The sequence below is a fragment of the Triticum urartu genome, chromosome 3, assembly GCF_003073215.2.
Source record: "Triticum urartu cultivar G1812 chromosome 3, Tu2.1, whole genome shotgun sequence".
In the NCBI taxonomy this organism is placed as follows: domain Eukaryota; kingdom Viridiplantae; phylum Streptophyta; class Magnoliopsida; order Poales; family Poaceae; genus Triticum; species Triticum urartu.
This window is the reverse complement of record NC_053024.1, coordinates 144,886,391-144,912,964: the sequence shown is the minus strand read 5'-3', so window position 1 is coordinate 144,912,964 and position 26,574 is coordinate 144,886,391. Positions and strand designations below refer to the sequence as shown.

The following is a 26,574-nucleotide window of genomic DNA, read 5'->3' as shown; positions in this document are numbered from 1 at the left end:
ACCGACACTGGTGCTTTCATTGAGAGTTCCTCTGTGTCGTCGCCGTTAGGCTTGATGGCTCCTATTATCATCGATAGCGATGCGGTCCAGGGTGAGACTTTTCTCCCCGGACAGATCTTTGTGTTCGGCGGCTTTGTACTGCAGGCCAATTCGCTTGGCCATCTAGAGCAGATTGAAAGTTACGCCCCTGGCCACCAGGTCAGGTTTGGAAGCTTAAACTACACGGCCGATATCTGCGGAGACTTGATCTTCGACGGATTCGAGCCTCTGCCTTGCGCGTCACACGGTCGCGATGAGTACGATTTAGCTCTACCATCAGACAGTGTTAAGATCGCACCGGCAGCCGCTTCGACCCTCAATTCAGAGCCAGTTGTGCCTTCCGTGGACGGGTGGATGGACCCCACTGCGAAAGCCTTACCCTTAGCGGCGATCGAGCCGAACATCGACCTTACCTTGCACGAGAGCCGTGTTGTTAAACTGCCGGATCCTTCTCCGGCCACGGACTCCGAGCCACTTGCGCCCGTTCCTATCGAATCCGATTGGGCGCCGATCATGGAGTTTACCTCCGCGGATATTTTTCAGCACTCGCCCTTTGGCGACATACTGAACTCATTAAGGTCTCTCTCCTTTTCAGGAGGATCCTGGCCGAACTATGTCTGGCAGGACTGGGATGCGGACGACGAAGAAATTCGCGACCCACCCACCACCCACTTAGTAGCCACTGTCGATGACTTAACCGACATGCTCGACTTCGACTCCGAAGACATCGACGGTATGGACGACGATGCGGGAGATGAAGAGGAACCACTGCCCACAGGGCACTGGACGCCCACTTCACCACATGACGTATACATGGTGAACACACCAAAAGAAAACGACGACGAGGAACGGTACGACGCAACAAAGGGTTGTCCCCTCGAGAAGCAGTCAAAGCGGCGGCGTAAGTGCCGCCCCAAATCCCGCCTCGGTAGAACAACGATCATACAGACCCAGCGTTAGAGCAGGGTGAACCATTGCCGGACCACGGCAACACGGAGAATCAAACCGAACAACCTGATTTCGGATGACATAACACTGGACAGACACCTGGAGCAACAGAATGCCCATCAAAGGCTTGTTGCCACCGCGAGGAGTCTAAAAAAGCAGAAGCAAAGGCTCAAGGCTGCACAAGACACACTCCAAATCAGATGGAGCAAAGTACTCAACACAGCAGCGAAGTATGGCGGTAATCGCCCCACCAAGAGCTACCTGAAGCGGAAGTTGCTACCTGAATTCGATGAGGAGGCCTTAGATCCCCCGCAACCAAAAATTAAAACGGCCAGCTGGCCGGATAGACGACCTCACGCCCAACATAGAGCGGCAAGCAATGCCGCACATAAGCCAATACGCGATCCACGCGAGGGCTCACATCAAAAGGACGGCGCAACCAGATCCATCTATGGACCACGCAGGCGCGCTCCAGCATACGATGCAACACAACAAACATCTGAACACTACGGTACACCCAGATACAGGGGTGCTGCACACCCCCTATGTTTCACCAACGAGGTACTGGACCATGAATTTCCAGAGGGATTCAAACCCGTAAACATAGAGGCATACGATGGAACAACAGACCCTGGGGTCTGGATTGAGGACTATATCCTCCATATCCATATGGCTCGAGGAGATGATCTCCATGTCATTAAGTATTTACCCCTCAAACTCAAAGGGCCAGCTCGGCACTGGCTTAAAAGCCTCCCTGAAAGCTCCATTGGAAGCTGGGAAGAGCTCGAAGATGCTTTTCGGGCAAATTTTCAAGGAACTTATGTCCGACCTCCGGACGCGGACGATTTGAGTCATATAACTCAACAGCCCAGAGAGTCAGCCCGAAAGCTTTGGAACATGTTTCTTACTAAAAAGAACCAAATAGTCGACTGTCCGGACGCCAAAGCCTTGGCAGCTTTTAAGCATAGAGTCCGCGATGAATGGCTTGCCAGACACCTCGGCCAAGAAAAGCCGAGAACAATGGCAGCATTAACAAGCCTCATGACCCGCTTTTGCGCGTGTGAGGATAGCTGGCTAGCCAGATGCAGCACCAGCGACCCCAGTACATCCGAAGTTAGAAACGGGAAATCACGGCGCAACAACAATAACAAACGCCGGAATAAAGAAGACAGCACGAAGAGCACGGCAATAAACGCCGGATTCAAAAGTTCTCAGCCAAGTCAGCAAAAACCGCCCTCTAAAGGCGCCAGAGACGAACTGTCCAGCCTAAACAAAATTCTGGACCAAGTATATCAGATCCATAGCACCCCCGGTAAACCTGCTAATCATACCCACAGAGAATGTTGGGTCTTCAGGTAGTCCGGCAAGCTCAACACCGTACACAAGGGGGAGGATACACCAAGCGAAGACGAGGATGAGCCTCTCAAGCAAGACACTGGGGAACAAAAGAAATTTCCATCAGAAGTCAAAACAGTAAACGTGTTACACGTGATAAAGGGGAGAAACAAAGCAGCACTCCCACATAAATATGCCCAAGGGCCTATCACCGCGGAGTCCTGCCACTGGTTGTTTCAACGATCACTTTTAACCATCGGGATTACTCAGCAAGTATCCGGCGAGCAGGATGGGCTGCCTTGGTATTAGACCCAATAATTAACGGATACCACTTCACACGAGTCCTGATGGACGGTGGCAGCAGTCTAAACCTGATATATCAGGACACAATCCGCAAAATGGGGATAGACCCAACAAAAATTTGCCTCAGCAATACTACCGTTAAAGGAGTAACGCCCAGCCCAGGGGCTCATTGCATGGGCTCCCTGCTACTAGAAGTTATATTCGGCTTCCCCGATAACTTCCGTAGCGAAAATTTAACCTTCCATATTGCTCCGTTCGAAAGTGGCTACCAAGCACTACTTGGACGCGAAGCTTTCGCTTGCTTCAATGCAATACCGCATTACGCTTCCCTTACGCTTAAGATGCCCGGTCCACGTGGCATCATTATAGTGAGTGGAAATATTAAGCGATCCCTGCGCGTCGAAGAGAGTGCGACTGCCTTGGCAGCCGCACACTAAACAGGGCCTCACCAGCTAAAGCATTTGATATGTCGTCAAGACCACGGACATGGTTAGACGAGCCCGGCGCAGCTATATGTAACTCACACAGGTTTGATAAGCCACACCCCTATTACAAATACAAGGGGCTTAACGCGCACAGACAAGTGGCAATTTTTACTCATCTTGAATTATACATGGTTTCTTCAAACCTACCTTTTTGCACGACAACTTTTCACCTAAGTTTCTCTCTTTTACAGATGACCATCGTGCTACACTCATCCAGGATACGGCACAACGGAGACACAGGCGCAGACGTGCAGCAGGGACCCGTCCCAAGGATTCTTTTTAGATTAAGACCCTGCGTCAACCTTTTTTATTGTCTCTTGTTGATACACATCCCTCGGATTCTCAGTACAATTGAGAAGGATGCTGGCGTCTTGGCATGTGGCCATGTCAGAATAATGCACGTACCTGGACACCAGGGGATTCTTACAAAGGGCACTATTTCGGCCCGGTTTATACCATAAAGACCGAATACCTTAGGGAGTGTTCGGCGTCGCGAGTTTGGCCTTATATGCATCAGCTTTGAATCATGTCTTTGGTCAAATCTTGGGTTTGCCCGACTCCTATGTTTTGGTACCTTACGTTCTGCTCTATCGGCTAAGGTGGCACTAGGAGAACTACTGCGATTGTGCCCCGGGTCATCCAGACGAGCACCCCAGTAGAGAAAGCCGAAAACTGACTGTCATGATATAGCGCGAGACTGGTCAACCACTCGATGACCTATCGAAATGTTAGAATTCCTCCGCCTTAACGAAGGGCCGTTTCCCGGCCAGGCACGTACGCACCCCGAATTCGGGAGAATGCGGAGCCAACAGGGGCTATATAGTAGCCCCACCATCAAACTCCTATGGCTGAGTGAAAGTGTTAAAGCATTATAGTCCGGTTGCCACCTTCGCTGCGCTATCACCTCCTTAATAGGACCAAGACGTTGGGTTAAGTGTGAACACGCGTCTTCTGTGAACACCTCCGCATTATATGCGTGGGGTTGAAGCCGACGACTGCAATATTTTAGGTTATATACATATATACATAAACGGCCGCACAGGAGGCACCATATTACTTTCCGGCAAAAGTATAAATATAGCCTTACTACATTTCATAAAAACATTGTGTTTTCAATGGGAATACATGTCACTCAAACATAATATTCTTCGAGCACTGGGCCTCTATCAAACGAGCGCCCTCAAGAACCTCTTCAAAATAGTGCTCGGCAGCTACTCGGCCTATGGCCGAACCTTGCGCCGCAATAGTGGTAGCATCCATCTCCGCCCAGTATGCCTTGACACGGGCAAAGGCCATCCGCGAGCCTTCTATGCACGCCGACCTCTTCATCGCATTGATGCGCGGCACCGCACCAAGGAATTACTGCACTAAGCTGAAATAGTTGTTCGGCTTCAGCTTTTCCGGCCACAGCTGATCCACGATAGACCTCATGGCAAGTCCGGACAACCTGTTTAGTTCGGCCCATTCGGCTAGCTGATCAGTCAATGGAAGCGGACGCTCTGGAACGTTGAATTGCGACCAGAATAGCTTGTCCACTTCATGATTTGTTTGACCTTGGAAGTATTTGGCCGCATCAGCAGCGCTCGCCGCCAAGTCCATATATGCATCTGCCGAACTCCACAGCCGATCCAGAGGGGCATACCATGGATCCCTGAACTTCCTCTGCAGCAGAAAGGGCTTCCCAGCCGCAATATCCCCGGCTTCGCGCAGCTCCTCCTTCTTCACCCTCATAGCAGAGCGAGTGTCTTTGGTCACCATCGTGGCCTTTTCAAGGTCCGCCGCCTTCACTCGGTTCTCTTTTTCAAGGAACTGGCAACGGTCGGCAGTGTCTTTTAATTTTACGGCCATCTTGGCCATCTTCTCTTTGCTTTTGCAATGCGCGGCCTTCTCGGCTCTTAACTCTTCAGCTGCCTTCAAAGCAGCCGCATTACTAATTCTTGCTTGTTCCTTGGCTCGGGCAAGTTCCGCCCGAAGGGTCTCCACGGTGGCAGCTCCGTCTGCAGTCACGACATATTAAAGATACTGGCATCATGCTGCTCTTATTATGTGACATTCACTAGAAAAACATTACTTACCCTGTGACTCGTCAAGCCGCTTGTTAACAAGCTCGATGTCGGCGTCTGCCGCATCTAGTTGCCGCTTTAGTTCGGCAAACTCATGAGTCCGGCTAGCCACCGGAGATCCCACTACCTGCACATTAAAGTGGTTTGGTCATTGCCTGGGACTACGATCCTCTGTTTGCCGCCATCCTCGGCGACAACCAGAGTCTCAGGGGCTACTATCTACATAGGGCGCACCTAAAAATGTGCGGTACCACCTCAAAGCCCGTCAGTAGACTCATAAAGGCATCATGCAACCCGCTTTCGGCGGATGAGTTCCTTTCCATCACCGTACCCATCAATGTACGGTGTTCTTTTGAGATGACCGCTCACTCCAATAGCTCTCTCAGTACGCCGGACCGCATACCAGTCGGTGTCGGACTCTTCCGTTTGCTCTCTTCGAGAGCCAGACGCTGGGGACTTCGGGTGACTATAGGATTATCTTCTGGCCTCACCGAATCCAGAGAGGCCCTCCGTGACGACACCTCAAGGTCGCCTGCTTCTTGAGCAGAGGAATCCGGGGGAGGCGTTTCGCTCTCCATCATCTCCGGAAGAAGATCCCCCGAAGACGAGCTCTGCTGAGAAGGGCAAAGATCCGAACTGCAAGATAAATACTTCGGTTATTTTCCTCAGAGGTAAGGTAATATATCTTCACCATTAAAGTACTTTTTAATTACTTACAGCTCATTAGAGGGCTGATCCCCGCGCAGACTCTATGCGGCAAGAGCACTCTCCAAGGCAGGACCCTCTGGTGGAGATTTCTTCTCCCGCTTGGAAACTTGGTTTCCGGATCTTCAGATGTAATCCTCTTCCTCCCCCGGGGTGAGAGAATGTCCGATTCCTCCCCTCGGTTATCCTCCCTCACGGAGGCGCTCGTTCCCTCGGTCGGAATAGGTAGCGATGGAGGTCCGCTTTCGCCCTCATTATTCCCCCCTTTGTCTTCCTTTGAGGGCTCCGGGCAAGGTGCTAGCTCGAGCATCTTTTCTAGTACTGGATTTTCCAAACCCTCAGGAAGGGGGGCCGAACACCGAATCATCTTCGCCTTTGTTATCCATTCCTGGTCAAAGAGCGACTTCTTAGAATGGCGTCGTGGTAAATAAAAGACGGTGTGTTCGGCTAAAGGATTACTTACTTGGTCGGCGGTACGGTTGCTGCTCAGGCCCACGTCCTCGGTAGTATCCGGACACTCTATTTGGGGTCCGAAGAATGATTTGTACATCTCCTCATGCGTCAGGCCGAGGAAATTCTGAATAGTACGCGGCCCTTCTGGGTTGAACTCCCACATGCGGAGGGGCCGGCGTTTGCAAGGCTGGACTCGACGAACCAGCATGACTTGCGCCACCATAATCAAACTGAAATCTCCTTCGAAGAGATTTTGGATGCGGCTTTGCAGTACAGGCACGTCCTTGGCAGGACCCCAGCTCAGCCCTCTGCTAATCCATGACATCAGTTGTGGTGGAGGGCCTGAGCGGAAAGCGGGGGCAGCCACCCACTTGGCACTTCTGGGAGTTGTGATGTAAAACCACTCCTGTTGCCATAATCTGGACACCTCTGGAAAGGAACCTTTGGGCCACGGAGCTCCTGCTATCTTGCTTATTAATGCGCCTCCGCACGCTGCATACTGCCCTTCGACCATCTTCGGCTTCACGTCAAAGGTCTTGAGCCACAGGCCGAAGTGAGGGGTAATGCAGAGGAAGGCCTCACACACGACAATGAATGTCGAGATGTGGAGAAAGGAGTCCGGGGCTAGGTCGTGGAAATCTAGCCCGTAATAAAACATCAACCCCCTAACGAAGGGATCCAGAGTGAGGCCTAGTCCTCGGAGGAAGTGGGAGATGAACACGACGTCTTCGTTGGGTTCAGGAATAGGGACGACCTGCCCTCGGGCAGGAAGCCGATGCGAAACCTCGGCGGTCAGGTATCTGGCCTCCCTCAACTTCTTGATGTCTTCTTCCGTAACGGAGGAGGGCATCCATCGGCCTTGAAGGCTAGATCCGGACATGATTGAAGGTCCGGAGCACCTGACCTGGGCTTTGGGTGTTAGAACTCGAGGCGGGGGAAGGATTCGATTGAGCACGGGAGGGAAAAAAGTAAAAGCCTTGTCCCTTTATAAAGAGGGTGAATATCAAGCGTCCTCTCCGTAGCCGTTTGGGACTTGCCTATAATCTAGGAGTCCTAGACACGGTTGGGTTACCCACGCCCGTATTGATGAGAATCCCGTAATAAGGGGACACGATCTCTACTTCGACGAGATGTGTCAAAAAACTGCCTCGCGTTATGTGCGGGGCTAGTTAAAGGAAACGGTTCGAATAATCACCGGGCCACGGCTTAATGTCATGTTGCCAAAACAAGTCAGCAAATTAGATTTGTGAAAATATTATTCTCTCTACGGTGGTATGCCGAACTTATTTTGCAGGGTCGGACACTATCCTTATATTCAAATTCTTCTATGGTATATTCGGAGGAGGAACCCGCCTTGCAATGCCGAAGACAATACTGCACGCCGGACTCATCGTCATTGAAAGCCTGGTTCAGGGGCTACTGTGGGAGTCCTGGATTAGGGGGTCTCCGGACAGCCGAACTATCTCCATTGGCAGGACTGTTAGACTATGAAGATACAAGATTGAAGACTTTGTCTCGTGTCCGGATGGGACTCTACTTGGCGTGGAAGGCAAGCTATGCAATACGGATATGTATATCTCCTCCTTTGGAACCGACCTTGTGTAACCCTAGCCCTCTCCGGTGTCTATATAAACTGGAGGGTTTTAGTCCGTAGGACAACATACAATCATACCATAGGCTAGCTTCTAGGGTTTAGCCTCTCTGATCTCGTGGTAGATCTACTCTTGTACTACCCATATCATCAATATTAATCAAGCAGGACGTAGGGTTTTACCTCCATCAAGAGGGCCGAACCTGGGTAAAACATCGTGTTCCCTGCCTCCTGTTACCATCCGCCTTAGACGCACAGTTCGGGACCCCCTACCCGAGATCCGCCGGTTTTGACACCGACAGTGATGTTGATGAAGACGATCACCGTGGCGATGATTCCCCTCTCGATGGCACTCCGGTGCCACCAAGAGAGAGGAGGAGAGGTTCTCCCCCTTGTGCTTCCTCCTCCATGGCCTCCCCCTGTATGGGGAGAGGTTCTCCCTCTGGTCCTTGGCCTTCATGGTGATGATGGCCCCTCTGGGATCCTCCTCCATGCCCTCCGGTGATGATGGCCCCCTCCGGCAGGGTGCCGGAGAGGGCCTAGATTGGTTTTCGGTGGCTACGGAGGCTTCTAGCGGCGGAACTCTCGATCTAGGTTAATTTTCGGAGATTTCTGTATTTATAGGAGAAGTTGGCGTTGATTTCACGTCAGGGGGGCCCTCGGGGAGTCCACGAGGCAGGGGGCGGACTCTAGGGGGTGGGCGCGCCCCCCACCCTCGTGGGGCCCCTGTGACTCCCCTCCGTTGGATTTTTGTTCCAGTATTTTTCATATTTTCCAGAAAAAATATCCGTTGATTTTCATCACATTCCGAGAACTTTTATTTCTGCACAAAAACAACACCACGGTAGTTCTGCTGAAAACAGCGTCAGGCCGCGTTAGTTCTAATCAAATCATACCAAGATCATATAAAAATATTGTAAACATGGCATGAATACTTCATAAATTATAGATACATTGGAGACTTATTAATCGTAGAAACTTAATTTTCTTGTTACGATGATTTTTCACTTCACTCTGAAATTCTTTGAACTTTTCAAATGTTTCAGACTTATGTTTCATCAAGTAGATATACCCATATCTCCTTAAATCATCTGTGAAGGTCATAGAATAACGATCCTCGCCGCGAGCATCAACACTCATCGGACTGCATACATCAGTATGTATTGTTTCCAACAAGTCTGTTGCTCGCTCCATTGTTCCGGAGAACGGAGTCTTAGTCATCTTGCCCATGAGGCATGGTTCGCAATCATCAAGTGATTCATAATCAAGTTATTCCAAAAGCCCATCAGCATGGATTTCCTTCATGCGCTTCACACCAATATGACCTAAACGGCAGTGCCACAAATAAGTTGCACTCTCATTATTAAACTTATATCTTTTGGCTTCAATACTATGAATATGTGTATCACTACTATCGAGATTCAATAAAAATAGACCACTCATCAAGGGTGCATGACCATAAAAGATATTACTCATATAAATAGAACAACCATTATTCTCTGATTTAAATGAATAACCATCTCGCATCAAACAAGATCCATATATAATGTTCATGCTTAACGCTGGCACCAAATAACAATTATTCAGGTCTAATACTAATCCCGAAGGTAGATGTAGAGGTAGCGTGCCGACCGCGATCACATCGACTTTGGAACCATTTCCCATGCGCATCATCACCTCGTCCTTAGCCAATCTTCGCTTAATCCGTAGCCCCTGTTTCGAGTTGCAAATATGAGCAATAGAACCAGTATCAAATACCCAGGCGCTACTGCGAGCATTAGTAAGGTACACATCAATAACATGTATATCAAATATACCTTCCACTTTGCCATCCTTCTTATCCGCCAAATACTTGGGGCAGTTCCGCTTCCAGTGACCGGTCCCTTTGCAGTAGAAGCACTTAGTTTCAGGCTTAGGTCCAGACTTGGGCTTCTTCACTTGAGCAGCAACTTGCTTGCGGTTCTTCTTGAATCCCCTTCTTTCCTTTGCCCTTCTTCTTGAAACTAGTGGTCTTGTTGACCATCAACACTTGATGCTCCTTCTTGATTTCTACCTCCGCAGCCTTTAGCATTGCGAAGAGCTTGGGAATTGTCTTATCCATCCCTTGCATATTATAGTTCATCATGAAGCTTTTGTAGCTTGGTGGCAGTGATTGAAGAAATCTGTCAATAACACTATCATTAGGAAGATTAACTCCTAGTTGAGTCAAGTGGTTGTGATACCCAGACATTCTGAGTATATGTTCACTGACAAAACTATTCTCCTCCATCTTGCAGCTATAGAACTTATTGGAGATTTCATATCTCTCAATTTGGGCATTTGCTTGAAATATTAAATTCAACTCCTGGAACATCGCATATGCTCCATGGCATTCAAAACGTCATTGAAGTCCCAATTCTAAGCCGTAAAGCATGGCACACTAAACTATCGAGTAGTCATCAGCTTTGCTCTGCCAGATGTTCATATCATCTGGTGTTGCTCCTAGCGGTGCTTCCAGGACGTAATTCTTCTGTGCAGCAATGAGGATAGTCCTCAAGTTACGGACCCAGTCCGTGTAGTTGCTACCATCATCTTTCAACTTTGCTTTCTCTAGGAACGCATTAAAATTCAAAGGAACAGTAGCACGGGCCATTTATCTACAACAACATAGATATGCAAAATACTATCAGGTACTAAGTTCATGATAAATTAAAGTTCAATTAATCATATTACTTAACAACTCCCACTTAGATAGACATTCCTCTAATCATCTAAGTGATCACGTGATCCATATCAACTAAACCATGTACGATCATCACGTGAGATGGAGTAGTTTTCAATGGTGAACATCACTATGTTGATCATATCTACTATATGATTCACGCTCGACCTTTCGGTCTTAGTGTTCCGAGGCCATATCTGCATATGTTAGGCTCGTCAGGTTTAACCTGAGTATTCTGCTTGTGCAAAACTAGCTTGCACCTGTTGTATGTGAACGTAGAACTTATCATGCCCGATCATCACATGGTGTCTCGGCACAACGAACTGTAGCAACGGTGCATACTCAGGGAGAACACTTATACCTTGAAATTTAGTGAGAGATCATCTTATAATGCTACCGCCGTACTAAGCAAAATAAGATGCATAAAGGATAATCATCACATGCAATCAATATAAGTGATATGATATGGCCATCGTCATCTTGTGCCTTTGATCTCCATCTCCAAAGCACTGTCATGATCACCATCATCACCGGCTTGACACCTTGATCTCCATCATAGCATCGTTGTCGTCTCGCCAACTATTGCTTCTACGACTATCGCTACCGCTTAGTGATAAAGTAAAGCAATTACATGGCGATTGCATTTCATACAATAAAGCGACAACCATATGGCTCCTGTAGTTGCCGATAACTTTGTTAAAAACATGATCATCTCATACAGCAATTTATATAATCACGTCTTGACCATATCACATCACAGCATGCCCTGCAAAAACAAGTTAGACGTCCTCTAGTTTGTTGTTGCAAGTTTTACGTGGCTGCTACGGGCTTAGCAAGAACCGTTCTTACCTACGCATCAAAACCACAACGATTTTTCGTCAAGTGTGTTGTTTTAACCTTCAACAATGACCGGGCGTAGTCACACTCGATTCAACTAAAGTTGGAGAAACAGACACCCACTAGCCACCTGTGTGCGAAGCACGTCGGTAGAACTAGTTTCATGAACGCGGTCATGTAATGTCGGTCTGTGCCGCTTCATCCAACAATACCGCCAAATCAAAGTATGACATGCTGGTAAGAAGTATGACTATTATTGCCCACAACTCTTTGTGTCTACTCGTGCATATATCATCTACGCATAGACCTGGCTTTGATACCACTGTTGGGGAACGCAGTATTTCAAAAAATTTACCTATGATCACGCAAGATCTATCTAGGAGATGCATAGCAATGAGAGGGAAGAGTGTGTCTACATACCCTTGTAGACCAAAAGCGGAAGCGTTTAGTAACGCGGTTGATGTAGTCGAACGTCTTCGCGATCCAACCGATCAAGTACCGAACGCACGGCACCTCCGCGATCTACACACATTCAGCTCGGTGACGTCTCTCGTACTCTTGATCTAGCTGAGGCTGAGGGTGAGTTCCATCAGCACGACGATGTGTTGACGGTGATGATGAAGTTACCGACACAGGGCTTCGCCTAAGCACTACGATAATATGACTGAGGTGGAAAACTGTGGAGGGGGCACCGCACACAGCTAAAGATCAACTTGTGTGTCTATGGGGTGCCCCCTCCCACGTATATAAAGGAGGGGAGAAGGAGGGCCGACCTCAAGGGGCGCACCCAAGGGGGGATTCCTACTCCTAGTAGGAGTAGGTTTCACCCTTTCCTAGTCCAAGTAGGAGAAGAAGGAAGGAGAGGAAGAAGAGAAGGAAAGAGGGAACGGCCCCCTTAGCCCTGGTCCAATTCGGTTTGGGCTAGGGGGGCGCACGCCACCTCTTGTCCTGCCTCCTCTCTTCCACTACTCGGCCCATGAGGCCCAATAACTTCCCGGGGGGTTCCGGTAACCCCCGGTACTCCCTAACTTATCCGTAACGACCCGAACCATTCCGGTGTCCGAATGTAGCCTTCCATTATATGAATCTTTATGTATCGACCATTTCGAGACTCCTCGTCATGTTCGTGATCACATCCGGGACTCCGAACAACCTTCGGTACATAAAATCACATAACTCATAATGCATATCGTCATCGAACGTTAAGCGTGTGGACCCTACGGGTTCGAGAACTATGTAGACATGACCGAGACTCATCTCCGGTCAATAACCAATAGCGGAACCTGGATGCTCATATTGGTTCCTACATATTCTGCGAAGATCTTTATCGGTCAAACCGCATAACAACATACGTTGTTCCCTTTGTCATCGGTATGTTACTTGCCCGAGATTCGATCGTCAGTATCATCATACCTAGTTCAATCTCGTCACCAGCAAGTCTCTTTACTCGTTCCTTAATGTATCATTCCATGACTAACTCACTAGTCACATTTCTTGCAAGGCTCATAGTGATGTGCATTACCGAGAGGGCCTAGAGATACCTCTCCGATACACGGAGTGACAAATCCTAATCTTGATCTATGCCAACTCAACAAGAGCCATCAGAGACACCTGTAGAGCATCGTTATAATCACCCAGTTACGTTGTGACGTTTGATAGCACACAAGGTGTTCCTCCGGTATTCAGGAGTTGCATAATCTCATAGTCATAGGAACATGTATAAGTCATGAAGAAAGCAATAGCAATAAACTAAACGATCATAGTGCTAAGCTAACGGATGGGTCTTGTCCATCACATCATTCTCTAATGATGTGATCCCGTTCATCAAATGACAACACATGTCTATGGCTAGGAAACTTAACCATCTTTGATTAACGAGCCAGTCTAGTAGAGGCATACTAGGGACACTCTGTTTGTCTATTTATTCACACATGTACTAAGTTTCCGGTTAATACAATTCTAGCATGAATAATAAACATTTATCATGATGTAAGGAAATATAAATAACAACTTTATTATTGTCTCTAGGGCATATTTCCTTCATCGGTTCCCCTTCTGTCATTGGGATCAAGCACCGTAAGATTGAACCCAAAGCTAAGCACTTCTCCCATTGCAAGAAAAACCAGTCTAGTTGGCCAAACCAAATCGATAGTTTGAAGAGACTTGCAAAGATATTAAATCATGCATATAAGAATTCAGAGGAGATTCAAATAATATTCATAGATAAGCTGATCATAAATCCACAATTCATCGGATCTCGGCAAACACACCGCAAAAGAGTATTACACCGGATAGATCTCCAAGAACATCGAGGAGAACATGGTATTGAGAATCAAAGAGAGAGAAGAATCCATCTAGCTACTAGCTATGGACCCATAGGTCTGAGGTAAACTACTCACGCTTCATCGGAGAGGCAATGGTGTTGATGTAGAAGCCCTCCATGATCGAATCCCCCTCCGGCAGGACGCCGGAAAAGGCCGCTAGATGGGATCTCACGGATACAGAAGGTTGCAGTGGTGGAAAAGTGTTTTTGTGGCTCTCCTGATAGGTTTTGGAATATTTGAGAATATATAGGCGGAAGAAGTAGGTCGGTGGAGTCACGAGGGGCCCACAAGGGTGGGGGAGCTCCGTCCTTGTGGATGTCTCGTGGCTTCCCTGATGTGCACTCCAAGTCCTCTGGATGTCTTCTGGTCCAAGAAAAATCATCGCGAAAGTTTCATTCCGTTTGGACTCCGTTTGGTATTCTTTTTCTGTGAAACTCTAAAACAAGGAAAAAACATAAACTGGCACTGGGCTCTAGTTTAATAGGTTAGTCCCAAAAATAATATAAAATAGCATAATGATGCATATAAAACATCCAAAACAGATAATATAATAGCATGGAACAATCAAAAATTATAGATACGTTGGAGACGTATCATCCGGCTAGTAACCCGGATTGTCCGGGCACTCTAGTAATGCACAAAGAAGTCTGAATAATAGGGGAAGAAAAGGCATTGCCCGGACGTCCAGAAAGTAGCATGGGCATTCCGGTGGTATGCTAGATGTCCAAGCAGCAACGCAGATCAGATAATAAGCCTTGACGAAAATGTACCCTGGATAAACGCCCCACCCAATGTCCATTTTGGGGTACTGATGTCTTTAGAGCCGTAAGACAAACGCCTTCTAGCAAGCCGGACAGTCTGGGTAGCGACCCAAACAGTCCTACTATAAGCCCGGTCAAAAACTCTCTCTGGATAGTTGTTCGGCCTAATGTCCAGCTTAGCCATTTAGGCTATTGATGTATTTGGGCGATATAGCTGGACAGTCCCACAAGGATGCCAAACACTCCTCGCACTGGTCGGACAGTCTGCATTGATGCTAGACCGTCCGGCCATAAAATGAAGTTGGGTGTTTTTGACTAAACCAAGTATGCATAGGACTAGATGGTATATATGGCTTTGGACTTTTTGTGTATGATTTGAGTGGAATAGTGTTTAGGTGATATTGGCTTGAGCAAATCCATCACGAACCCATTTGATCTCCTCTTAATATTGCGGGATACCTATAACTCGAGATATAAATGAAAAGCTTCACTTCATGTCATTATTGCACCATTCTTGAGTCGTATCCATTTCGGGGGGTCTATGATTCACACAAATAATTTTCAGGTGAACTAAAACATGTTTATTCACTTACCAAATATAATTAGTCCCTTATATGTATACTGTTATCAACATCAAAATATGGTTAAGGGCGTGATTACACTTTCCGTTGACGATTAAGCCAGGCAAATGCTCGTGCACTTTGATTCTTCGTGCTTTCACATAAACAATTCCCTCTACCAAATTGTTCACTACTGAGCAATAATCCTTGACACGGTAAGCAAACTACATTAAAGTCTCATCACAATATGCCATATTACAGCTAGTTCCAACAAAAATTCCACCATGATTTGACTAAATAGAGAAGTATTCGTTGCATCACCTAATAAACATGACATACATCTTACATGTATCAAATTGACCACCTTTTAACCATAAAACCTATCCACCCTACCAAAACCCTAGGGCGACCAAAACCACGGTACATGGAACCCTTCGAATACATGATTTGCACACACAACTGGACAATGTGGAGCACATGAATCAATTTAATAGCATATTTTGACCATAGCAAATGCATCAAAAGCCCACTTATGACCACCCCCTAACTAAACCACAAGACGAAACCCTAGGTAGTAGATGTGTGAACAATTTGTGTCCATATATAGACTCACAACACTAACGTACAAGCCTCTAATACCCATGCATGACTTCCCCGGTCCATCTTGTGATCGGGGACATAAGTGAGGGTACTATAGAAATTGATGGGATTCCGAGGGAGGGAGGGGGAATTGGGCAGTGTGGGTGCTCGTTAAAATCCACCATGCTTGGTGTGTCTTCCATGTAATCCGAACACTTGTCCCTGCGATCAATAGTCATATGTCACACAAGTGGAATATCTCTTCTCTCCTATTTAAAAAGAACATAAGATTTTGTCATCCACCTCGTCCTTCGTCCAACCTTATGTACACCCTCCCTATCTCTCTCTATTTAGATTTGTTCCCTCCCATCTCTAATTTTTTTCACCTGTTTTCCATGAAAATCCTCTTAACTGTCCCACCTAATATTGACTTACCAAATACACTATTAAATTGATGAATGTTTTTTCGAGTGAACACTCTCTAATGTGTCAACTGTGCACGAATTTAAAGTGCTGACACATGAAAATTTTCATGGGGCACATTGTTCGCTCACACGCACCCTCCCGGGAAATGACACAATATTTTGCTTACATATATCCTCCCGAGGGAACGATGCTGTGTGTAGCATGGCACCCGCAACATGATCATTGCTGGAAGCATGTACGACAACTACTCTGCCTAGCATGACAATTCCTAAACATGTGGGCAACTTCCTCCTTTTAGCCTCACAATCTTTCTGCTACAACCTGACAAATCTTTGGAACGCATGACACTTCTCTCTGCTTTAGCATGACAGAATCCTTGACATGCATGGTAATTTTCTCTATTGTACCATCACGGTTATTTTTCTTAGCATGACAAATCTCTTTATTATAGCATGAAAATTCTTGAATGTTTTGGTGGGTGTTTCTTTTATTTGATGGATCACTATCTAGTGACGCCGTTCGCTCGAACAAGCCTCTTCGAGGGTATGGTCGTTGGTGTCAAGGTTCTTTTGTAGGAACGTCAACCCCTATTAAGGTCCTAATATCATGGTTTCTTTGATAAGTCAACACATTTTTATCAAGTAAAATCTTAAATTTTATTTAGACACTTAAATCATGGGCAAGATGCGAGGCAGCGACGACTCTCTGTAGATGGAATAAGGTCCTTCCCGCCTAGCCCCCGTTTCGGTGGTGTTTTCAGCATCGTCAGAGGGCCTGTGAAAATTGCTCTCCTTCGGATCTCATGGGATTTGGTCGGCGTTTGTCTTCGGTGGATCCACGTGGATCCGGCCTTCGTTCATCTGTGTTCATGTGTCTATATGTTGGATCCTTTTAATTTACGTATTTCTTCATCGACGGTTGGTTGTTGTTCTTGTGTGCTGGTCCTATGGGGTCTTAGCACGACGCCTCCCTGATTGTCTGCTACAACAAGGTTTGTGCGACTCTGATAAAGAAGGGGCGATGACGGTGACGCGCTTTCGGCTTACTCCAGTGCTTATAATCGTCGCTAGATAGTCTATGAACCTGGATGTACTTTTTACTTCTAGTGTTCTTTATAGTACCTTGATAGTTGATGAATAGATTGAAAGTTTTTCTCGTAAAAAATAATATTAATACTAATACGGTCAGTTAAATCGCGACTAATAGATTAGAATATTTATACCTTGTTGCAGTTGTACGGGCACACAGCAAAAGAATAGAATAGACTCGAGGCGTGGGATATAGGTTTTTCTCTCCTCCCTGGTTGTTGGAACCCTAGCCGTCGTGAGGAGAGGCCATCTTTCAGCACCGTCCTCCGGCGGCTCCCCTTCGCCGGCGACCTCGGTCATCGATGGTGAGGGGGGTCGCCGGATCCACACGCGTGGATCGTTCTTACTCCCTTGTAGTCTAGGTTTTTAGGATGTTCATCATCTTGGCTTCGCGGCGATAATGACGGCGCTGAATAAAGATTCTACGGATCCTTCCCTGACGAGGCCATCGGTCCTATGGTTAGGGATGGATTTGGAAACCAGTCTGTTCAAGTAAGGATGGCGTGGCGGCGGTGGCACCCTCGTGGTGGACCTGTGCCCTCGGGCTCCGCCGTTGTAACGATGTTTGCTCCAGCGTCGGCGTGAAGTTTGGGAGGTAGTACAGGAGCAGATGTAGATTGCGGTATGCATTCACGACATCCGAAAGATGGAACGTGTGATGGGTTTGTGATTCGTGGATGGCAGGTATGGTTTCCTCCTTCGGTGTCTTAGTCGTGTTGGGATGTCAGAACTGGAGTTCGATGACGTGTCCAGGGTGTTGCCCCGGTCTGACTCGTTCAACGGCAATGGCTTCACTTTTAGTGAGCCACCTTGGAGGTCCGCAAAGCTGCATATCAGCAATGGAGCTCGGGGTGAGGAGGTGATCCGTCATTTTTTTTCTTCGATGGTTGCTGTGGTGGTGCCGGAGGCAGGTGACGGGCGTTGGTGTCAAGCTCAGAGATGTTCTGCTATCTTTTCAGTTTTGTCATGTTGATCCTTACGTGACTTGTATTTTATTTCTTTTATATGAATAAGACACGTGTTACCATAAAAAAAGCGTGGTAAAAGCAATCTTAAATTGACAAAAAAAATTCGTAAGGGCAATGGATAAATGATTAGTGATCATTAGGGGCAATTTATACACCCTGATTCCGGTATTAAAGTCCAGTGACAAAATTAGGTATGAGCCATAAGTTTTACTGACCGTGAGTACATTTTACTAAAGAAAGGAAGAAAAGAGAAATATCCTCACCATTTTCCCCATTCGTTGGGAGTCAGGACGAGGGAGGGACCCTGACGATGTCGGTGCCGGAGGCGGGGCAATCGGCGGGGAGGGACGAGCAGGAGATGGACAATTACGAGCAGCACCAGACCAGAGTGCTCATGGCGCTGATGCAGGGCTTGTGCGCCGCGAGGTACCGCAAGGCCGACAACACCCCCTGCCTCGTCGACCAGGTCTGATAGCTCCACGGCCTCTCTTCCACCACCCTTTCCCGCCTAATAGGATTACCTGATGCGATTTAGTGATGTATTGCGGGATCCGATGTTTGGAGCATGGTTGGGGTTTCCTGATGCAGATTCACTATGATTCGTTGATCTAGATCGCGCGATCCATTTTTTGTGGAACTGGAATTTGTGTTGTAGCTTTTACCATTAGATGTTGCTAATTTCTGGAAATGTTATTGGCCGTAGAAGAACGAGGGTCCTTTTCTGTTCAATGGAAGGTGGAGAATTCTCCAGTTGATCTTAACTTTAGGATTTGTATGGCGTATAGAAACTAGCCATAATTCATGCTGGCATGTAGGAGTACATTTTACAACAGGTGTATCAGGTGATAACGTACTTGCACTTTTTATAAAATAAAAGGATTATGTGAAGCAGTTGAATTACTTTGATTGACATCTTGATTCTATCACTTGAAGGGCCTCTACCTGGGTTCTGTTGGAGCAGCACTGAACAACGAGGCTCTGAAGAGCTTGAACATCACCCACATCTTGGTTGTTGCCAGATCACTGAATCCCGCCTTTCCAGCAGAATTTACATACAAGAAGATCGAGGGTACCGCTCTCCTAATTTTTACCTGTGTTTCCAGCTAAGATATTGGCCTATGACCTTTATAATCCCAAGATCCTGACATTCCTGATATGTTTGATAGACATATTAGCCAACTTTTTACCATCTTCGTTATATTTAAAATTGATGTGTATCAATTCTGGTTTAGAGCATTCATATTCTGATAACAAAATTTAGATTGGAACATCTAAATCTTTACTCTGTATTAGTGGTTTTTAGCCTTTACTTCTTTTTGACATGTTTCTTAGCATTTACTGATTGTGTCTACCTTAGCAATTTTCTTTTGTTATCCAAGGTTCCATACAGAACTAAAGGCATACTTTCTTTTTTGACACAGTACTTGACAGCCCAGACACTGATTTGGGAAAGCATTTCGGTGAATGCTTTACTTTCATAGATGAGGGTACCTGCACTGGTGGCAATGTGCTGGTTCACTGCTTTGCAGGTCGGTCACGAAGGTAAAGTTGTTTCCTACGAGTTGTTTAATGTCAATTATTTTGGAATGCATTCAATATTGTTATATTATCAGCCACCCTACCTCCCTAGTCAAAGTCTTCTTGCTGGCCCAACGAAACATGCAGTTTAGACTTTAGAGTGCCGTGCCAAGGAGATAGCCTTAATTCAAAAATTATTTTCTTTGCCAATATATACTAAAGTGGAAGGCTCTAATTTAGTGGAACAAATACAGATGAAAACATGATGTGATATACCAGTGACATGAGCATGATGATGTTTCCATTGTCAAAACAGAAAAATGATAATATGCATATATGATAAAATTGTTCTTATTTGAATTTAGTGTAAATGTACAAATTTACATGTGAATCGACGCATTCACTTAGCATGTAACGAGAATCTGTTATGGGAAGTATAAGAGCATGTTTCTTAATGCCGTTGAATGATTAATCGGTCACATAATCCTATGAATCAGTTATTTCCTGATTGATAGCCCTTTTCCTATTTAATAACTGAAACAACTTTCTTAGTCGTCATTACAATAAATCGGTATGTAGTATTGTGTGGTGCCATTTAAAATTTAGAGCAATATTATGTTATATAAAATCACATATTTCTGTATCTGTAGATGTGTCATGGATAATATTTTGGCTTTGTGACCGAAATGTGAAGCACATTATTGAGACAAATTAGTTCTGAGGTGATCTTTATCTAAATTTCCAGTGTCACAGTTGTTCTTGCATATCTTATGAAGAAGCATCAGATGAGCCTGCAAAGTGCCATGTCACTAGTTAGAAGCAAACGACCTCAAATAGCACCCAATGCGGGCTTTATATCCCAGCTGGTGAACTTTGAGAAGTCTCTGCAAGGTAAAATACAAATATCTCTTGTTTTATGACAACAGTTTGTAAGTTTCATTTTTTTAACATACTGCTTCTTCATATCAATAACCTAGTTTTCCAAGTAACAGCAACTTAGTATTACGGGTGTCAATTCCTTCATAGTTTCTTGTGTCTATTTCATTTGATCCCAACCTATGATTTGACTACAAGTGTATATTCAAATCTTTAGGGCTTGTTTCGACCAGAAGGGATATACTAAATCCCTTGAATTGCAAGGGAAACTGTAGCAAGTCCTTGCCAATATGTAACTAGTGGACCTAAATAATCCCCACATAGCCAGCCAGCCCTTATTGGGTTTCTAAATGTTTTCTCCGTGTATAATTGCTTATAGTGAAGCTATATTTTCTGTGGAAAGATGTTTGCTGTAATGTTTTTCCCTGAACCAGCCTGATTAAGGAGTAGGACAGTTGCAAGCAAGGCTGCACATATAAGCTGATTAAACTCTCCTTTTGTTGCTAAACCAAACTTTGGAAGCATAGAAGTAGGTTCACTACTATTTTCCCGTTACTGCCTGGAGATATTTGGCATGTTGGGAAGTATGCTATTATGTCGGGACGGAGGGGGTACTATTTTCCCGTTACTGCCTCGAGATATTTATTATGTCAGGAAGTACGCTATTTTGCTTGTTGGCACAACATTTTCCTAGCAACATGGCTTGAAGAAAAGCGTACTGGAACCTTGTTAAGTTTGCTAATGTTAGAGTTTCCGTTTTTTGTATACACATCTCTTCTTCCTTAACTCTCAGCCTTAGTCACTGTCAGTTACTACCTCTGACGCTTAATAAACAAGTTTTTTTTGGTGAGATGCATGGATCCATGGGAGGATTCCGTAAAGAGAGACCTGAAGGGGACTGGAATATCACCAAAGAACTAGCCATGTGCAGGGAAGTGTGGAAGTTAGCTATCCACGTGCAGGGAAGTGTGGAAGTTAGCTAGCCACGTGCCAGAACCATGGCTAGGTTTCGAGATCTTATAGGTTTCAATTCTAGCTTACCCCAACTTGTTTGGGACTGAAAGGCTTTGTTGTTGTGCATGGATCCAAGTATTAGATGTCATTGGTACCATGACTCAATTGTATTAATCGTATTCACTAAGTTTTCACTCATCATCTTTTAGTTCACTTCCAGTTCTTAGTTTATCATAGGCCTAACCACAGTGGGAGTAATCTTACATGCCAAACTTCCATCGGTGTGCAGTGGAGCAGGGACAAAGAACGTTGCAATCTAACTAACTACAGGTGTAAATATCAAGAACCCGCTGTGAATAGCTTCCTTACTGCATGTTATCACCTCCAGAAATCAAACAGGGCCGTTGCAACTGGTATGAGTTCCAGCCATCTTATTATGCTCATTTCCTAATTGATTCTGTGATGTTCTAGGGTAATTTTTAGCCCAGGGAATCAGCGCTACAAGAATGCAGATGATACAGCAGTCTCCCCTGTAATAAATGTTCCCTGTAATGCAGATGATACCTTTGCCCTCTTCATTTAGGGCCTGTTTGAATCACGGGGAATTTTCCTGTCGACCTGTTCCATTTTGATGCTCAATGCTCTTCAGCAGCAGCAGCCTTCTGTAATGAAAGATGTGTATGTATGATCTTTGAAAAAAAATTGGTATGGTGGTTGTGTGACATGAATTAGCTTCTGTTCGGTGTTCGTGGTTGTCTGTTTATTCTGTTACTGACGGTCCTGGTACATGATACTATTCCCTCCGTTCCTCAATATAAGTCTTTGTAGAGATTTCATTAGATGGACTACATACGAAGCAAAATGAAGTAGTTTTTTAACTTCGCGGCCATGATGCTATGCATGCAAGGAAGACAACAAATTTCTGACTCGGTTGACGCTATTTTGGACGTTTTCACATCGGATTAACCACCACCTTGTTTAGCTTTTAACGTGTCATCCTAGGCCGTACAAACAAAATTAGAGACAGGCACACCAACGCATTAGATGTTGCATTTTAGTGATGTTGTACTTAATTTGTTTAGGAATCATGTCTTTTTAGCAACCGCTAAGAGCATTGCCTTCTGTGTGTGTCGAAGGAAGGGGGACCTCAATCTCCCCCCCCCCCTCCCCTCCCTCAGTCTTTGGCTGTCGTTGTGAGGCAGAGGGGAGGGAATCATCTTCTCTCGTCCTTTGTGTCGTAGGTTTTTGGGTCAAGGGGACGGCGCTCCTACGGTGATGGCGATGTCATCTTGTGAAAGTCCTTCGGCTCCAATCCTGTTATGGTAAGGCTTGGTGCAGCATTGCTGAGGAGCCTTGGAGTTTTTGTCCCCGCAGTTATTGATGGACGATTGGTAGGTTATCTAGTGTTGTTTGTCAATGTGGTTTCATGTGCATGGGCGGTGGTATCATCGTCTTCTTCGACAACCTCTTCCTTCGAGCCTTTGTGAGTAAGGTTGTTGGCTTGGTCTGGCAATGCTAGTGCGGCTGCCTGCCTAGATCAGGGTGACCCCCCCCCCCCCCCCCCCCCCCCCCCGCCCCCACCCCACCACCAATATGGTTGGCATGATTGCCAATCTCCTTGTATGCAGCGGTCTACTATTATGGCGATTCAACGAGATTTGTTCCTTTACAGGTCTTTGTAGGCACTTTGGCGGTTGAATTTCTTATGTTGTCCATTATTGGCGTGAGCTATGGTGGTACAACGACGCGAGATTTCGGCAAGAATTTTAAGGCATATAGTCGTGGTCATAGGCTCCTCCTTTTTTCGGATGTTTTCGTGTATGTGGGTTCAATTACCCTATATCCGATTGCATCGAATCTTCTATTGATCTAATATAAATCAGATATAATTTAAAAAATAAAAAGGCATGCTACCTTAATGAAGTCATCCTCGTGTTGTTGAAGATGCAGCGACTCCTTTCTTTTCGTACATTCCACACAATAATAAAATCCATTAACGGTGGCGCAAAGGGCGCACCCTCGCCTATGCCACGTTCACGATTTTTACTGTCGCAGGATCTACCTCAGGATAACACCTCACCAAAGTAAATACGTCCCACTTGTGACGCCCCGAGACCGATGCGCCAGGTGTCTTCCAGTTGTTCGTCGTTGTTGCCATGTCATTTGCTCGCGTGTTGCATCTTGTCATGTCATCATGTGCATTGCATCATCATGTTTTCAAAACTTGCATCCATCCCGGTCTCCTCGTTATTTCCGTTATCCGTTCTGAGCCCAGCCACACTTGCACGCGCCCGCGACACGTCCGAAATATTATTTTATAAGTGGCTGAAAAAGGGTCTCGAAATGGGATGAGAGTTGGCGTGCGGTCTTGTTATAGTGTAGGTAGACCGCGTGCCAAGTTTCATCACATTCAAAGTCCGTTTGATAGCCCAACCGTTAAACTATAGCGGCAGTATAGCCGGTCAATACGTCGGACGTTTTCGGTCTTCGAAAACTGCTGCCGGGTCTCTCTCTCTCTCTCTTCTCTCCTCTCAACCCGAGCCCTTTTGCACAGCCCACAAGTTCCAACCGACCCCTCCTCGGGCGCGTCCGAAAGCTGTCCTGGACCCGACCCGGGCAGTCGTCACCGTTGGATCCGGATCATCCCCTAACATCTACAAAACATCTCCATTTTTCTGTTTGGACTCCCTAGCCTATTTTTCTCGACCGCCTGATTACGATCGGATGGACCGAATACCCCCTAACCTAACCCAACAACGCATATAAGAGGGCAACCCTAAATTTTAGGGAGTTGTCCCATCCATTCCATCACCGCGCCGCCACTCCACCTCGTCTCTCCTCCCACCTTGGGATCTTCCCAGATCCAAATCCTCCCGCGTCCAAACCAACCAGCAACCAATCCCCCAACCTGAACTCCTCACCGCGCCTGCAGCTCCTCGCCGGAGCAGGCAACCGAACTGCAGCCAGGCCTCTCCCTCTTCCCTCCGCTTCCCCTTCCCTCTGCTTCCCCTTTCCTCTGCTCTTCATTCCCCTCTATGACCCCCTGCTTTTCCCCTCTTGTCAACAGGAACAATGACGCCATGGCGCCCGGATCTTGAGCTCGTCCGGCACCACCGTCTAGACCCATCTCCGGGGACCGGATCCGCCTCCCACCGCCGGGAATCGGTTCCCCTCAACCTCGCGCCGCCTCCGGTGGTCGTCCCGCCGTCTACCGTCGTCGGAAGCACCAACGCCTCCACCACTCACCTTCCTAGAACGCAAGCAACCACTTCGGCATGACCCCAACTTCGTTGACCGGCCATGGCGCGCCCCTGCCTCGCCAAGTCCATCTCCAGCCGCTGCGGAGCCGCTCCTTCGCCCGCCCCGCAAGCGTGCCTCCAGCCTCGCATCACCTTGGAGCAGTCATGGTGGCGTCGTCCTCCTCCAACCCCGTGCAGACCTGAAGCCCTACCCCGGGGCCCCGCCATCTCCATCGCTCCCTCGCAGCAGCCGGACCTTTGCCTCGCTGGAGAACGTCGTCCTCGACCGGAACCCCATCGCCGCGCTGCTGTTTCAGGCCTCCTGCCGTTCAAGTCCCGCCTCACCGTTGACCCCCCCCCCCCCCCCCCCCCCCCCCCCCCCCCCCCCCCCCCCCCCCCCCCCCCCCCCCCCCCCCCCCCCCCCCCCCCCCCCCCCCGCGTGGGCTGACCGATCTCGAGGCCCAGCTGCCTCCTCACCAGCGCCTGGGCTTGGCCCATGGTGAGAAACCCCCCAAGCCCTCATGTGTTCTATTGGGCCAACCTTTGTTTCGGCCCGTTTCTATTTTTTTTAGTTTTGCGAATTTATCAATTTTCCAGAGACCGCGGTTTTACAGAAAAACCCTCCAACATCATGCATATAATAACTTTTCAACCATGCATCATATTAAAATAATTTATATATGAAAAATGCTTAGAATTTTGTGTAGTTTCATAATATGCCACTTTCATCTATGGCTAAAATGTTTAAACTGCTGTTTGCATGTATTTGCTTAATTGCCATGCTAAAATGCTTTAATTCATAGCTAAATAACTGTAGCTCCAAATTTAATAATCTTTATATGTAAATGGGGTAGAAAATGTCTAGTTTAACATGGTGGCGTCACTTTGCATGTTTAACAACCCTAAAATTGTGTTTAGGGCAGAACAGTACCAAATCCATTAATATGCACATGAGGTTTTTCCGGACTTATTGCTTGTTGTTCCGGCCTCATTTAAACTTGCCTAGATAGGTAGTTTTACTTTGCTACAACCCTTGCCATGTTTAAGAATATTTAATATTGTTGGGTACATAAACGAGATTGAACTAAATAATCAAATGTGGTGTCCGGCAATATGCAACTCGTTGCATATTGAGCTCCACTTAATTTGTAGTGTTGTTTGTTGCACTTTGCCATGCCATTCTTCATTAACCCGGACATGCATCATACTTGGTTGTGCATCATGCCATGTTTATGTGATGGTTGTTTACTATGTTGTTTGCTTCTTTCCGGTGTTGCTTCTTCGGGCTGGTTCCGATAACGTCGCGTTTGTGACGATTTGTCCGACTTTGTCCGTTTGTCTTCTTCATGGACTCGTTCTTCTTCCTTGCGGGATCTCAGGCAAGATGACCTTACCCTCGAAATCATTTCTATCTTTGCTTGCTAGTTGTTCGCTCTATTGCTATGCCGCGATACCTACCACTTGCTATGTCGTGCCTTCCATTTTGCCATGTCAAGCCTCTAACCCACCTTTCCTAGCAAACTGTTGTTTGGCTATGTTAGCGCTTTGCTCAGCCCCTCTTTTAGCGTTGCCAGTTGCAGGTGGAGATGAAGTTTATTCCATGTTGGAACATGGATATGTTGGGATATCACAATATCTCTTATTTATATTAATGCATCTATATACTTGGTAAGGGTGGAAGGCTCGGCCTTATGCCTGGTGTTTTGTTCCACTCTTGCCGCCCTAGTTTCCGTCATACAGGTGTTATGTTCCTTGATTTTGCGTTCCTTACACGGTTGGGTGCTATGGGGACCCCTTAACAGTTCGCTTTGAATAAAACTC

At 46.6% G+C, this 26,574-nt stretch overlaps 1 protein-coding gene across 6 annotated transcripts; it reads left to right on the top strand.

Moving 5' to 3' along the window:
• The first annotated feature begins 18,361 nt into the window (after positions 1-18,361).
• On the top strand, positions 18,362-22,250 carry LOC125543336 (dual specificity protein phosphatase 1B-like). 6 transcript variants are annotated; one of them, XM_048706648.1, is made up of 6 exons: positions 18,364-18,632; positions 19,100-19,235; positions 19,588-19,708; positions 20,430-20,575; positions 21,804-21,844; positions 21,986-22,250. In XM_048706648.1, the coding sequence occupies exons 1-5, from the start codon at positions 18,477-18,479 to the stop codon at positions 21,836-21,838; spliced, it is 594 nt and encodes a 197-aa protein (XP_048562605.1). In that variant the 5' UTR covers positions 18,364-18,476; the 3' UTR covers positions 21,839-21,844; positions 21,986-22,250. The 6 variants fall into 6 exon arrangements, 5 of the variants coding, with proteins under 5 accessions (XP_048562606.1, XP_048562605.1, XP_048562607.1 ...); XR_007298388.1 differs by having other exon boundaries at positions 18,368-18,632; positions 21,804-21,927; positions 22,072-22,250; XM_048706649.1 differs by lacking the exons at positions 21,804-21,844; positions 21,986-22,250 and adding an exon at positions 21,412-21,715 and having other exon boundaries at positions 18,362-18,632.
• Positions 22,251-26,574: the final 4,324 nt, after the last annotated feature.